Here is a 15,450-nt window from a genome sequence, read left to right as displayed (position 1 = left end):
TTGCAAATTAATTACTTTGCTCGTTTTGGTTCGGTAATCAGATAACAGGTAATATATAGCGATCCATTAAAAATTTAATGCCGCCCGATATTGACTTCCGGTTCACAGGTTGAGAAACGCTGCATTAACGCTGCATGGAATTTCATTAAAGAACGTTGTGCACGTCATTTTCGGAAGAGATATAATACCTCCTTTAAATGCGTACAACGAGTGAGACTATTTTTTAATATCACAGAATGAACGATTATTATTCGATTCGTATTATCGAGTAAAAAACTAGAGAAATGAAAACTAGAAAAATATATTTTATTTTGTGAGTGATAATGAGATAAAGTTGTTATAACAAACAATGTACTAACCTCTCCACTGTAAACATCCGAAGCGTAGAGAAAATCGAAGGGTAAAGCTGCTACGAGATCAACGAAGAACCAACTCTTCACGTAGTTCAATGCGATACTCTTGCTATTGCTCACGACCTCGCCTTTTCTGTTGACGTATGTTGTTCGAAAATTCAAGACTATATCTATGAGGAGGAAAAACAAGAAAAAAGAAGAAATGAAATCGAACGAAAAGAAGTTTTATCAGAGAATAATGTTGCATTATTTCGAAAAAAAAGAATATATATATATATGTATATATGTATATATATATATATATATATATATATATATATATATATATATGTAAGTATTGTCTTTCATGTATGAAAAAAAGAAAAAAAGAAAAAGCAAACAAACAAAGAAAGAAACAAGATAGATCTAACGAGCAAAATTGTCACGTACTGAGATCGACGATTTTTGATCGACATCGAAAAAATTGAACATTTCTATAATAGAGAGCAATTTTTATCTTCGAAATTGAAAAACTAATATATACAATTAAAGTTTCCTGTTGCGTAAATTCATTCAACATCGCGTTAGTTCATAACTTTTATTTCGTTTATTATTACGTTCAGTAGTCACGTTGCATTTCGTTCAACGATTTCTATTAGTTTATTTTTGGAGATATGTTAAGGTATATAGATACGTTTCGTTAGTTAGCGTTAATCAATTTACTTCATGTATGTATATACGTGTAATGGGATTCACCTATTTATTTGTAACGTTGAAACTTGAGTAGTCATTAAGCATAGTAGCAAGTAAATCGTGCGATCGGACATTGGTCAAAGCATTCTCTCTCTCTCTCTCTCTCTCACTCGTTGTCATGATGAGACGTTGTGCACTTTGCAAAGGAACTCTTCCAGCGTGAAGTAGAGAAATCCATTTAATCCCACTTACAAACAAGATTACATTGGGTCTAACTAATTTGCCTACTCAAATCTCTCTCTCTCTCTCTCTCTCTCTCTCTCTCTCTCTCTCTCTCTGTTTCTGCTATTCGTATATTATAGATTGGCTGCTCGAAGTAGATCAACTAGTAAAGTTGCAAAGTTAACAATTTTGTAACTTGGAAGACGTTCGCTTTATACTGTTTGCTTTAACGCAGTTGATAGTTCGTAGAAACTTTCCTAATACAAATAATAATTTGGTGAACGTCTTTAACACGAAGTAGAGAGTGCTTTCAACGATTTGACGAAATTTATTCGTCGTATCTACGATCGTCGAGTTTGTAAAATAAATAAGCGAAGTAAAATTGTATGATTGCAAGATATTACGAATCGTAAATATCAATTCTAAAATCCTTCGATTATGAAGAATCATATTTCTCGAACGAGCAAATTTAAATAGCCATGATCCAATTCGTTTCTCGTTAAAGGTTATAACAAATGTTATGACCCTTACATCATAACAAAAGTGATATAATGATGTCGGATATAGCGAACTCTCGAATATCTAGAATATCGTGATCTAATAAAATAACCAACATTATTTCAGGTAATTAACGAGACGTTAGTATCCTATCTTTACGTAGACGATTAACGACTAACCATTACGAAACTTAAAAAGTCATGATCATAATCGATGTCATAATCATTTAATTCGTAGTAATGACTATTTCCACCGACATCTGGATTTAATTAAATTCTTCTTGGGACCTTTCTGGTTTCCTTTTTCGCTCAAGTATTTTTCAAGATGGCAGATCTCTCATTCGTCGAATTCGTCATCCGAGAATTTCGTTTAAAGCGATAGAAAACTCTCTTTTCCCCTTGACTATAACGCGGATTAATTTGATGTCGGGAATGTGGTAAATAGATGTAACCGGGAGAAAAAGTGAATTTCGCTGTGTTCGCGTCTGGGAAAAAACGGTCTCGAGTGGAGAAAAAGTCAAATGCGAGACGGAGTATGATAAAGGGGAGAGAACGTAAGAGCGTAAGAGAGAGAAAGAGATTCGGTTTGTAAGGGAGAAAAACGGTGAGAGGGTTGAAGGGTGTGTGTTTGAAGCGGAGACGGTGAAAAAAAGAAGAAAAGAAAAAAAAAAGAAAAGTGCAAGAAGCTATCTATCTGTGCTCACGATTTCGAAGTAACGAGCTTCTCGAATCATCAATTGGATAAAGAGAGAACCCTTCTTGTTCCTTTCTCGAACGAATTATTGCGAAGGGAAGAATGAGAAAAGAGATAGGTTGGAGTAGGTGTAAAGACAATCGATATTTCATGAAAGTCGAGACCCGATTATATACGTAACTCTTCTTAATGAAAATTCGACGAATTCGAGAAATCTTTAACGAGACGTTTCTTCGTTTTGTCTTCAAGGTTGTCACGTCAACTATCCATTGATAAAATCATTCCAAGACGTAAGAACGAAGGTTTGTAAAGGGAGTTTCGCATTTCAATTGAAAGTTCGTATTCAATTGTAGTCAAGAAGGTGCTCGATACTGAGCGGTACATCCGGCGAGTAGTGAAAGCCGTATATGGGTCAGACTCATCTTACGGTATTGCTACTTATTTGATGTCGAGTAAAAATTGTAGACATTTTTTTTTTTTTTTTTCTTTTAACGATCGCAAGAAATCTCTCTATGGAATTGAGATATAAATAAAAAAGTAATCAAAAGAGTTATACTAACCGAATATGAAAAGAGCTTCCACGACGACATCACTGACCATAGTCGGTCTATCGATGTTGATGAAGCTTGCATTGTATGGAACGATGATAGCAACGTAAAAGGTAGCTAGTAGTATCAACCAATCCCAGCATGACTTGAAGCCGCCATAATGACTTAGAATGAATTGCGATTTTTTGATCGCTGAGGTTTTGTACTCCGGTAGAGGAGGTGCCGTAGAATGCAAGAGGGTCTGCAATGATCGATTTAAAAAAGAAAAGAAGAAAGAAAAAGAAAACACCGGTTGTATCGAAGATTACTATTATTTCTTTCTCAGGCTTTTCTTTTTCTTCTTTTTGTTTTTCTTTTCATATAAATTTTACGGAAAAGGATAATTAAAGGCTAACGAACTTTCACGATCGATTAGATATCGAGTTTTCCAGAACGTATCATCTCTCAGAACATTAACTAGGAAATCATCTCGGTAACACGAATACACGTGTTTCCGGTTTCATAGCTCTCTACGAGAAATCCTTTGTATTGAATGGCCTCCGAGTATATAAAGGGAAACGTCACTCAGTCGCAAACTCCAAGTAGAAACTAACCGAGTAGTTTATTCGTGGCACTAAAAGTAGAGAAAAGCTTGTATGGCTTGATATACGTACACTGTTCTACTCTTTGCCAATTAAAAGCGTTGATTATTTTCATCAAGTGAATTTTCAAGGTTTGGTTAAACGAATAGACGAAGGATTTTGAAATAAAATATGGAGTCACGGTGAGTGAAAATGTCTAAATAGATGTACGGAATTATGTTGTTTCTTAACAAATTTGTATCCGCGTCGATGTACAACCGTAACGTATTACAATCTTCAATTATCTTTCTTAATAAAATTCATAAAGAGAATTTTCATTATTACCGCCACAAAGGAGATCACTGAAACATCAAAACGTGCTGTACGGTATACGTACTACAAGCATTTCTCAAAGGAAATTCATAAAATAATTATTATGAATTTATATATACGTTTTTAAATTATACGTAAAATAAACTAAATATTTTTCTTCGTAATATTATTCCAAGTTCTCCGTTATAAATTCATTATTTTAAATCATATATAATAAAGCTACTGCAAAGAAAATCTCAACAAAAAATTTCTAGGCATTAATTACGAGAACGTACATAACTCACAAAGATTTCATATAACATTTGATGCTCTCCTTTTCGAGATTTGGTCAACGAGCAACACGGTGTAAATTTCATTATTACGAAGGACCCTTAAATGAATTAGCAGTTGCGAGTTAGCAGCTAACTGAAGCGAGAACGTAGAATTTAATAGGTAAACTACATGTATGCTAGAACTTAAAGTGTATGCAAATAATGTTTGATCGCAAGTCACATTATTATCATAGTTTCAAAAGTATAAACTGTTTCAAAGAATTATCGTGATGTATATCACACTAATCTAACTAACGTGTTTCTAATAATACTAATAATACTAATAATAATAATAATAACAATAATATGATACAATTAATACAAATATAAGTCCATATAATAAAATAAAAATGGTAATTTCCTAGTTTCTTCTCGGTTAACTCTAATTTAATATTTTCTAGGAGTACATATACTTTAAAAGTAATTTATTCGATAAAATTATTCTCTACTGATTTGTTAGATTAACTAAATGAACTATCACGTCAGAAGTGATTCAGTAGTTTTATGAAAAAGAAAAAAAAAAAAATACTGTCACTCCGTTATATACGAGCTTGCAATACAAAGAGTTTAATCGTTTACTGCGTCTTGGAAAGTTTGTCTTTTTCGTGTTCTTTTTTTTTTTCAGTAACAAGATTTATTTTAGATACTCACGTTGTTCAATTTTATCTTGTGTTTATTGTCCTGTTTGTAATGTCCGGAGAGTTGATATAGGACAGCACGACTTCTCCTTCTACCGTAATTAGCTGGTGGCGCTTCAGGATCAAGATTTCCATTTGCATCTGAAAAGTGTAAAATTGTACCGTCGCGGTGTAAAAGGTTTCTTTTTTTTTTTTTTTTCCTTTCATAACCTCGTGTAGCCTCGTTTTAACGGAAGTAAATTTTTCAGCGTGATGATATCAAAGTGCGTACGTTTCATTATAGCTCTACAGATGTGAATTGTATTAAAACATATTTCTTTTAAGAATGTTAAGAAGAAGAGAATTATTATTAATTTAACATAAATTTAGCATAGAGAATTTTGTATATAGAGAGAATTTCAAGTATATAACGCGATTCATTTATAAATAAATATATCTAAAAATATTTACGTATGTTTACAAAATAATTATCGATTATTATCCTTGACATTGTTGCCTTTCTAAAGATCGAAGTAAAACTTTTATTTCATACTAACAAAGTACGATTATTTTAAGTATGATTGAATTAATATTATTTATTAAACCAAACCGAACAAAAACGGCTTTTATTTACTCGATATTCAAGTTTATATTCGTTCAATATCAACGTTCATATAGGCATACGTTATATGCGATAATTGAATTTGATTTGTATCGTGTCGAATATCACTACATACTACGAAAAATGCATTACAATAGAAAAAAGTAATTATACATTCCCGATACTGCGATCATTTTTTAATTCTAGACATACTACAATAAACAAAAACAAAATACAAATTGCGTAATGGGTCATTCTTGTAATTTTTTTTTTCTTTTTTGCGAAAAGCATCTCTGGCTCGATAAAATATATTTTATCTCATAGCGGATATTAAAGTTTCAGTATTCAAAGTAAACTCGATGTCAGTTATTTCATCATAAATAAAATATCGTTTAAATAGTCTCGTATCAAACTAGGAAAAGGAAGAGAGAGAGAGAGAAAAAGAAAGAGAAAGATATATAACACATAATACTTGATAGAATATTTAAGAAATTTTGGCTACTTATTTATGTATATTTTTATATAAAAATAAAAAATTTGATAAGTTATTGAGCTATACTTATGTCTGACTTGTTGAGCGTGATCTTCGTAATTTCTTAATATATGATACCTTTAAAGTCAACTACATTTAATCTTCTATTAATAAAATATACCTTTTGAGTAATTAATCTTGAATCCGCTCTTACTCATAATTTTACAACAGGGTGTTTGTTGTTTTAACACAACGTTTGTTGTTTGTATTAGAATATAGGTAAACGAAAAATTACTTTTTCTATTTTCTTTCTTTTCTTTTTTATTTTCTTTGGTTCTTGTAAAAAGCTGTTTAAACGTGCAATCGAGATGTGCCGTGTGTTTAAAAATGGTGTTGCATTGCCTAAATAACGTGATGCGTGAACGCCATGCGTAAAGCGTGCTGTGTATATCAGTATCTATATGAAGTAAATAATCCAATCGCAATTTGAATATGGCATAAACAATATCGAACAATTAACATACATTACGAAATCTTTGATCTTCGTTTATTCGACAAAGTCGAATACGACGGAAACCTATTTGCGATTAGGTATATAATACGATTATATCAGGCTGGTTTTATAAGCGAAGCATGGTTAAAACTCACCACTATCGTGCAACTCACAGAGCTGAAGATTTTTCGTATGTGTGATGTCCTTGTGAGATGCCAGGAACAGGACCACATCGCCTTTTTCGTTTTTTATTGGAACGATATCCAATAAACAATCAAACGGACTTCCTGCGATAATGAACAAAATTAATCATTTTATTATATAAAATTTTCATAAGGATTATGACGTTTGAAAGTTTTGGAAAATTTACCATCGTTATTTTAATTAAGTACGTCATACTTTCGTTGCTCTTATAATTTTTTCGAGTTCATCTCGTTTCACGAGACATTTTCGAAAATATAAAAACGATAGAAATTCTAAGATGTAAAGAAAGAGAGAAAGAGGTGAAAGAAAGAGAGAGAGAGAGAGAGAGAGAGAGAGAGAGAAATAGAATGGTATCCTATTTCGAAACACGTCATGTGAGATTTAAAAAGCCAAAGCGAAATATAATAGGTTTTCGTATTAACGTAAAATAATAATGACTCGTATTCAGACAGCGGGACTAATTAATTTAATTTCCAGAATATTCAGTAAAATGGCAGCAAGCGGTTAAGAGAGCAGTTTTAATAAATAGCCCTTTATACTTTGTTTGCCAAACAATTCAAATAGTACTCTCTCTTTTTCTCTTTCTCTCTCTCTCTCTCTCTCTCTCTCTCTCTCTCTTTCTGTCCCCATTTTCTCTTTCTCTCTTTAATGGATCGACTTTGAATAGAAAAATATTTTTCTTTTCACTTTTCTTGGATCGATCGATCATTTTCATACGAGATAGGTACGTGTTTTCGATTTATTCTCTAAATTGATTCAATGAACTTGTAAGCAATTTCATTTCTTGAAATTTTTAACGAAAATTTATACGAACAAGAAAAAACGAATGGAAGATCGACGTGATTTTTCTTCCAACGAAATACATAGTTACCACGAACGCCGGCTTATAATTTATTTTTATTCGCATCCAACCGGCGGAAGGAAAGATTAAATTCTTCTTCAAGATTCGCAGATTCTTTCCTTCATTGCGAATTTAATCTTCGACCGAGGGATATTACCGAGAAATTAATAAATCGTGCGGTATACGTTGCATTCGACAAAATAACGTCGGTAGCACCTGCAATCTTTTTAAAAACATTTCGTTTCCATCGATGTTCATTAAAAAAATTTTTAAATGACGTGCTGCCGTCAAGTTTACGTAACTGGTTTGGTACGACTATCGATCGACTCGTTTGCCAAGATAAATTTGAAGAATTTCAATCCCGTTTAAACGTGCGGACGAATTTAACGTTTTTATTTAACGTTTTCGCGGTATACCAACTAAATTCTCTTACCGTTCTTCTTATAAAACACGACTTCCATCTTCAGCTCTGTTTTACTTTCGAGACTCTTATCGATCATCGCCTTCACCTCCTCCTTCGTTTCCGAGCCGTAAAGAAACTTGCAAGCGCAACCCTTTTGCATGATTTGCGCTCGCGCGAATCCTGTCAGCTCACAAAATCCGTCGGAACAATAAACGATCGGATACATCGTCGGTACCTGCGCATTTCCGAGGACGAAGTTGCTATCTAAGAAGAAGAAAAATGATAAACGTTAATTAACACACAGTCAGAAATAAATATCCTGTAATTAAATAATAATTCATTATTTAACGCTTAGAGATAAAATGATTAATCGACGTTCGATTGATTTGAAAGGTTTCCTTTAGAAATAAAAACATAAAACATCAAAGTCCTTTTTGTATCGTTCGATTGAAATTTTCAAAGCTTTATATTCGTTGAGCTTGAACGTGCGAGGAACTTTCATTAACGGAAAATTTGCCTGTCATTTAGAAAGCTCTACGTAATAAAGTAAATTTCTTATCCTTAGTTAAGTTACAGCGCACTGTGGATAAAAAAAAAATTCTAACAAAATTTTTTTACGCGTCTATACGCATGTATATATATATATATATATATATATATATATATATATAATTATTGATGATAATATACAGACAAAATGATGGATGAATGCATCGTTCGGCGCGGTTCATTGGTGAATAGCTTTGTCCGTGTTTCTGACGTCACGATAATTTATTCAAGGGCAACTTTGAATACTATTTTTAACTTTATATGCTGCACCACCTTCATCGTCTCTTTTCCTGGATCATTCTCGTAGTCCCAGTTTTATTTCGATAAAAAAAAGAAAAAAGAAAAGAGGAAATGTGAAACGTTTACTTTCTCGAAAAAAGTATTCATTGATATAAAGCATCCCCTTTAAAAGATCCACATGACTCGAGGGTATCGATTTTTTAATCGAGTTTTTAATTTTAATTTTACTACGTTTCCTCGATCGATCGTATTCGCGATAATTCTCGATATAATTCTTACGACGATGCGATAAAAGATTTCAAAACCTCTCGGTACGAATGTGAAATATATATTTTTTTTTCATTTTTTTCTTTTTGCTTTTTCAATCTTTCCTTTTCTTTTCTTTCTCTTTTCTTTCATCTCTCTTTCTGTCCTTTTTCTTTCTTTCTTTCTGACTTTACGAGAGAACGTAAAAAGTCATTTTATGTCTTAGCCGCACGAAATCTTTATTATGATTCATATTTTGAAAAAATACGAGCGTCGTCGTAAAACGTACAGAAGATGTGTTATAGCGTGCATAAATTTTTGATCTTAAGAACGAAGCCATTTCAATTTATATTTTCTTATAATGTTCAAAGAACGTATGTATACAAACGAAGAAAACAAATTGACCGTTCATCGTAAGATCCTTTCAGGAAAAAGACGAGTTATACTCGAGAAACTGAGAAACTGCCGGTTCGAAGATTAGAAGAGATACACTTTATACCCCATGGAAAAAGTATTAACTGGAATAACCTAGAAACGGTTGAGAGATAAAACGAGTTTTCGAGGGCAAAGAAATTGGGATCCCAAGAGAATTTGTTCGACAAAGGCAAAATTACGAATTAAAAATAAATAATGCAGTATAATATTCACTGGCTCGTCAAAAACGATATAAATATTTTTTTATAGAATTTCGAAAGATCATTACATTGTCAATTTTCGTTCGGAATACGTTATGCCATTTTAATCCGGAAAGACATTAACTATTATCGAGGTAAAATGTAAAAGATTAAAAGAGGTGTACGCCGCAGGCAAGTATACTCTATTAAAATCCGTCCGTTTCATTTTAAAATGCAAACATTCTCGAAAAGTGTCATTTGCCGCAGGCAATCCTTCGTTGTGATAACCGCAAAAAGAACATTTATATACATATCTACCGGTATTACTTTTATCGCTATAATCGAATTAAATGACTTTTCTATCGACAATACATTTGTCCAACCTACAATTTATATCGGTTATTATGCCATCGTAAGATATATTCCCTTTAAAAATTTTATAAACACGGATTCATGTAAAGTTAAGTAAAATAAAGACAAGCTTATCTTCGAAATTTTTAGACAAAGTTATTCGCTTAAATGGAGATAAATTCAAAACCATACATAACTAAATCCGTCAGCTTGATTCCAGAGTAATTGCATTGGAAAATTAGTAGGAACTTTAACGATGATACTATTAGTATCAGTCTACGAACTAGCTAAAGTCACTGCGTCTTGATTGACGACTTTGATGTTCATATGAACCATGTTACTGATATACATATACGTGTACATAAATAAATAAATATATATATATATATATATATATATATATATATGGTATGATATTTCATATATATAGTTCTAAAATATTACGGAAGAGTCTAACATTATTGAAAGATTGATAGAAAATTTTAATTAAACAGTTGCTAATACGTTTCGTCGGTAAAATCACAAAATATTATCTCTGTTGATCTTGAACGATCGAGCAGCCATAAAATGTGACGTTTTCGAGCGATCACTCAGCTAAGCACCGACACTGACTAATTACTGGCTCTTGAGAGATTTCTCTTTTAATTGTATAACTTACCGAATTCGTACGAAACAAGCGGACTAATTACCTCTATCAGAAGTTATCTCGACAAGATTTCATTTTATATAATGTTTCATTACGTAAGTTGTTTTCCATTGTCAAAGCATATCGAATCTTCTCTAGATAATAATAATTATGAATGAAAATGTTTAAGAACACTTCTAAAATATAATTTCATATGATTCATATCATAAAATTAAATCATAAAGTAGTAACCGTGAAATAAAAACAGAAAATAGAGTAACTACGTGTGAAATAACGTTATTAATGTTACCGTTTTATTGATACAGAATTTCTCCATAAGTTTAATGGTGACACGTACGGAGCTCATAAAAAATGTCGTGTCACTAAAATTCGTCCTTAAGTTTTATAACATTCCCCCTATAGTATATATACAGACACATATATATATATGTGTGTGTGTATATATATGTATGTATGTATATAAGCTCGCTTCGAATATAAACGGAAACATTTCCCTAGGATTTTCCATAAACGTTTGCAAAGATATAGAAAGAGATTTATCGGGTGAGAAATACTATATTTTTCTTTCTCATTCTTTTCATTCTTGATTTAAAGACTTTCCTCACGGCAAGTATGAAAAAGATGAAGAAGAAGAAGAAGAAGAAAAAAGAAAAAAGAAGAAAAAAAAAGAAAAAGAGAAAGTAACATAGCGGACAGTAGCATATCGATAAAGAAATTCGTTTGAAAGTTTTTCTCGTAAGCTAGTATAGTAAGAAGAGTTTTTCCTTGCAAAGGAAAAACTTTTACGAAAGGAATAGAAATGTCACATGCCATAGTATCTCGGAACAATCGTTGCGATATCAAAAACTAACTTTATTGCAAATGTTTTCAATTCTTATTAGAATAAATTCCGAGGGAAAGGTATTGTAATACAGAAATATATATATATATATATATATATATATATATATATATACATACATACTTTTTATATTCTCAACATTTTCTACATTATTAGAGAAAGAAAAACTTTCTCTGATAACGATGGAAAGTAAATATACGATGAATATACCTTTTCCATTTCGTACACACGCAAGACTTTCTTATTTATAAATTATAACGAAAGACGAAATTACCTATCCTTATAGAATATATTCAAGGTGACATCAAACGACCGCACGACTCAGTATAACAAAAACATTGCTTAGTTTCTCTTGAGAGATCTCAGTGATTGTACATAGACGAAAACAAAGAAAAGAATAAGTTAAGAAGAAGAAGAAGAAGAAGAAGAAGAAAAGAACAATCCGTCTTTAGATCATTACAAATAATAGATCGCATAGAAATGAGATCATTATAAAGGATTTCTTGTGAGTGTTTATTAAAACTGCCGAATATCGTGAACATTAATATTTTCTTTATAATTAATTAGGAGTTGGGAGTACAGTTAACGACCTCCTCCTTTCACCTCCACAGTTTAGATCGTTAGATACGTAATCGATTACCATGTTATAGGCTCTCGTGTTCACGTAGGCAGGGGGTAGTGTTTACGGTCATTTCATCGGCCGCTAAGAGCAGCGTAAAGCGGCTACGGCAATTTCAGAGCAGCCATGGACAAAGACTAATGGAGACTGTTGTACATACCAACACCAAAGCTTTTTCTCTCTTTCTCTCTCTCTCTCTCTCTCCCTTTCTCTCTTTCTCTCTAATGCGTACGCTGTGATTCTATCTCGTGCACGCTAAACATACCAATCTATACATCGAGCATTGTATTGGCAACGAAAATCTTGTTTGAACATGGACAGTAGTCCGTTTAATCTTTCTCTGCTGATATCTCTCTTGTTCTCCTTTTCTCTTGCTATCTCTCTCTTTTTGTCCCTGTTGCTCTCTCTATCCTTCTCTATCTCTTTTATCGTATCTGTCTATCTCTTAGCCACTATCTTTATACCTCTCTCTCTCTCTGTCATTCTCTTGGTCGTTCTCTTCTTCGCTACCATTATCCATTCCTCTTTATTTTTCTCTCTCTCTTTATCTTTCTTGCTTTCTCTCATAATACCTTTCTTTCTCTCTTTCTCTCTCTTTTGTTATCTCATATACTATCTCTTACTATCCCTTCCCTTTTCTCTCTCCGTTTCTCTCTTCCTATCTCTTTTGCTCTCTTTCACCATACCTCCATCTATCTTTCTATCTTTACATTTACTTCTTCGCGAGTGAACGAGAAGGAAAATCGAGAATGGCGAGAGGAATGGGAAAGGAGCAAGTATTTTCGAGAGGAACGATTTCAGAGAAGCTTTTCGTGATTTTTCAACGGTAAAGTGAGACACGTTCGAATATCTCGTATCAGAAGTTAAGTGAACCGAATTGCTCGCGACCGATAGGTATTGACGTGTATGTAGTTTTCGATCTATTAACGTCGTTTTTATAGAGAAAAAGACAGACAGACGGACAGAGAGAAAGAGAGAGAAAGTAATTTTGTTTGGCACGTTAAGGGTGGTTCGATTTATCAATCATCTATTTGTATTATGTAAGAAGAAAATGATGCGAGAGGATGAAAAGAGAAAAGAAGATAGATCGATCCATTGTAAATTCGAGATCATAAGTAATAAATCAGATTAATGTTTCCTCGTGATTAATGTAATGCTCGATGTAAATTTATCGAACGAGGAAACAATATCGGACACGTAATCGATCGTTCTATTATTTTCCTGTAATATCTTATATTTAACGAGTTCATATGTCCGTGGAGATTTTTATTATACTCATTGTCTTGGATAAATGTATGAATATGTGAATACGTAGGTTATTAAAAGAATAAGTGTCACAGATTGGATTCTTTGAATGGAGAAAAACCAAGAGAAGTGGGAAAAGTGGTCGACCAAAAATAGCGTCAGGCATTTATAGAAATGACAAACAGTTTGTATGTGAATGAGCCAACTGATGAGAAAGAGAGAGCCAGAGAGAGAGAGAGAGAGAGAGAGAAAGTACGGATAATTAAAAGGAGGATGGATACGCATCTGGGTCGTGAAAAGTGCTGCTCAAACAAATACGGATTTTACGTAGAGATCGTTGTTACTACGACGTTGTTACTACGACGATATATGGGGTGAAAATAAACGAGAAAAAGAGAGGGAGAGAAAAAAGGGATCTCCTGGGTTGCGTCTGTGTACGTACTCATACGCGTGAAGAGTGAAAACTGCGGGTGGTTTTTCGTCGGAACGACGATCCGTCGACGACACCCAAAGACTCTTATTTTGCCTCAAAAAGTTGGGGATCTTCAAACAGCCTGAAAGAAGAATACTCTGCTATTCTTAGCTCTTTCATTGTTGTATCTTTAAGGAAGACAAAAGAAAGAAGAAAAAAAAAAAAGAAAAGAGAAAGAAAAAGAAAAAAACTTGTTGAGATCGTTAAACGTTGAATCGTTTTTCCTTCGAAATTAGTTTCGTTATTTTGAAATTGTTCGGACAAATTGGTCGATTAGGAAAAAGTTTGGTCAACGAACAATCAATTAACATTCGATTTATTTATGAACGAAATGCAAGTATTTAATCCGTAAAAAAATTTGCAAGCGGTGCGAATTCGTCGAACAAGCACTCGATTTACAGAGAAAGAGTTGAATATATTTAAATATCGTTAATTCCGATAAGAGGAAGTTAATCGGTGTGTATAGCTATTCTTCTTTCAATGTACAGACAAAGAGAAAGAGAGAGAGAGAGAGAGAGAGAAAGGACAGAAAAATATCCCCACGTATCGGTTTTTCTTAAAAGCGTAATCACGAAAGCTCCTCTTAACTATTTATAAACGATATTACTCTCGATTGTATACCTTGACATTTACATATATAAATTCTTATAAAACAATATAATAGAATAATGTAAAATCAAAATTGCTTCATTGTGAACTTTCTAATTTTATATACCAGAACGATATCGAATGATCTTAAATTGTAATAATAGAATATCGTTAATATGTTGATTACGTTTTTAAAAGAGCCATTAATATTTCGGAGATTCATTATTAAAGATATACAAGGACTGATATGTATTTAATTACAAATTCTACGTTCTAAGCTTGGTACTTTGTTCCAATGAAATAAAAAGCGGTATACAGTTGGATTTTAATTAACATAAGACGATAGTTTATTTTAATAAGAGCTACATATTTTGATGAAGTAGAAAGAATATACTTTTCTTTTCTCTCTATCTTTCTTTATATCCTCCTCTTTGCTCGCACAGTCATTAATTTTCACTTTAGGAGTGCCTACACAATTCTTTACTTTCGCGAACTTCTTTATGTTGCTACTGGTATAACATCAAGGCACTCTATTTCTTTCTTTCAGACCGTTGAACATCCACGTTGGCGAGAAAACTTTTTTAAGAAAAATTGAACGTTTAAATACAACGATAAAGTCAAAATAATTTTGTTTCGGATTTCTGTCTTTTAGAGATAATCGCGTATATGTAATGAAAGGACGAAATTAATTTCGATTCGACAAAGCCGTAATTTCAATGCTTAATAATATGCAGTTTGAATAGCATAAGTGTTCAATCCTATTTTAGAAAGCATCGACCACTTTTCCAAGTATTAATGGGAAACGATGACTATTGTCATTCCAGGATTTTCCTGTATAAGTCGAATAATCAAGCGAGTAAGATAATACTATGCGCTAATTGTTGCGGTTATCGTGCAATTATTATTTGCTATGTCACATACTGAAATTCGCTCGTCACATTAATTTCATATTGATCCGTTAAATAAACTGTGTATTTTGTAATTGACTGTTAGCGTCATTAATGAGAAATTAATTTTACTTATCGACGTTGCCAAGCAACCTGAAATATTTCATTTGTATAAGACCCAGACATTTCGTTCTCTTTAAATGAATCACAAAAAGCGATAACCATTGTTAGTTCCTGATTATTTTCTTCACGAAGAGAGAAAATATTTTTCTGAGTTTTATTTATACTTACTCTGCATAATTATACCGTTCCGTCTTTATACATAACAAAA

General features: G+C 32.6%; 1 protein-coding gene across 10 annotated transcripts in view; it reads right to left on the bottom strand.

Moving 5' to 3' along the window:
• Positions 1–15,450, bottom strand: part of LOC122634691 (potassium voltage-gated channel subfamily H member 8) — a 77,663-nt gene that overhangs the window by 7,209 nt on the left and 55,004 nt on the right. For 6 of the 10 annotated variants that reach the window (XM_043823909.1, XM_043823902.1, XM_043823892.1 and 3 more), the window contains exons 3-7: positions 7,852–8,085; positions 6,529–6,660; positions 4,842–4,969; positions 2,999–3,227; positions 360–523 (exon numbers count right to left, since the gene is read on the bottom strand). In XM_043823909.1, the coding sequence (XP_043679844.1) occupies positions 360–523; positions 2,999–3,227; positions 4,842–4,969; positions 6,529–6,660; positions 7,852–8,085 (887 nt within the window). Of the gene's footprint in view, positions 1–359; positions 524–2,998; positions 3,228–4,841; positions 4,970–6,528; positions 6,661–7,851; positions 8,086–13,614; positions 13,727–15,450 lie in introns of all 10 variants that reach the window. The other 4 variants (XM_043823960.1, XM_043823943.1, XM_043823935.1 and 1 more) reach the window with 4 other exon arrangements.

Source organism: Vespula pensylvanica, chromosome 1 (assembly GCF_014466175.1).
Source record: "Vespula pensylvanica isolate Volc-1 chromosome 1, ASM1446617v1, whole genome shotgun sequence".
NCBI classification, from domain to species: Eukaryota; Metazoa; Arthropoda; class Insecta; order Hymenoptera; family Vespidae; genus Vespula; species Vespula pensylvanica.
Note: the sequence above shows the minus strand (reverse complement) of the source record. Positions and strands in the feature narration are given on the sequence as shown.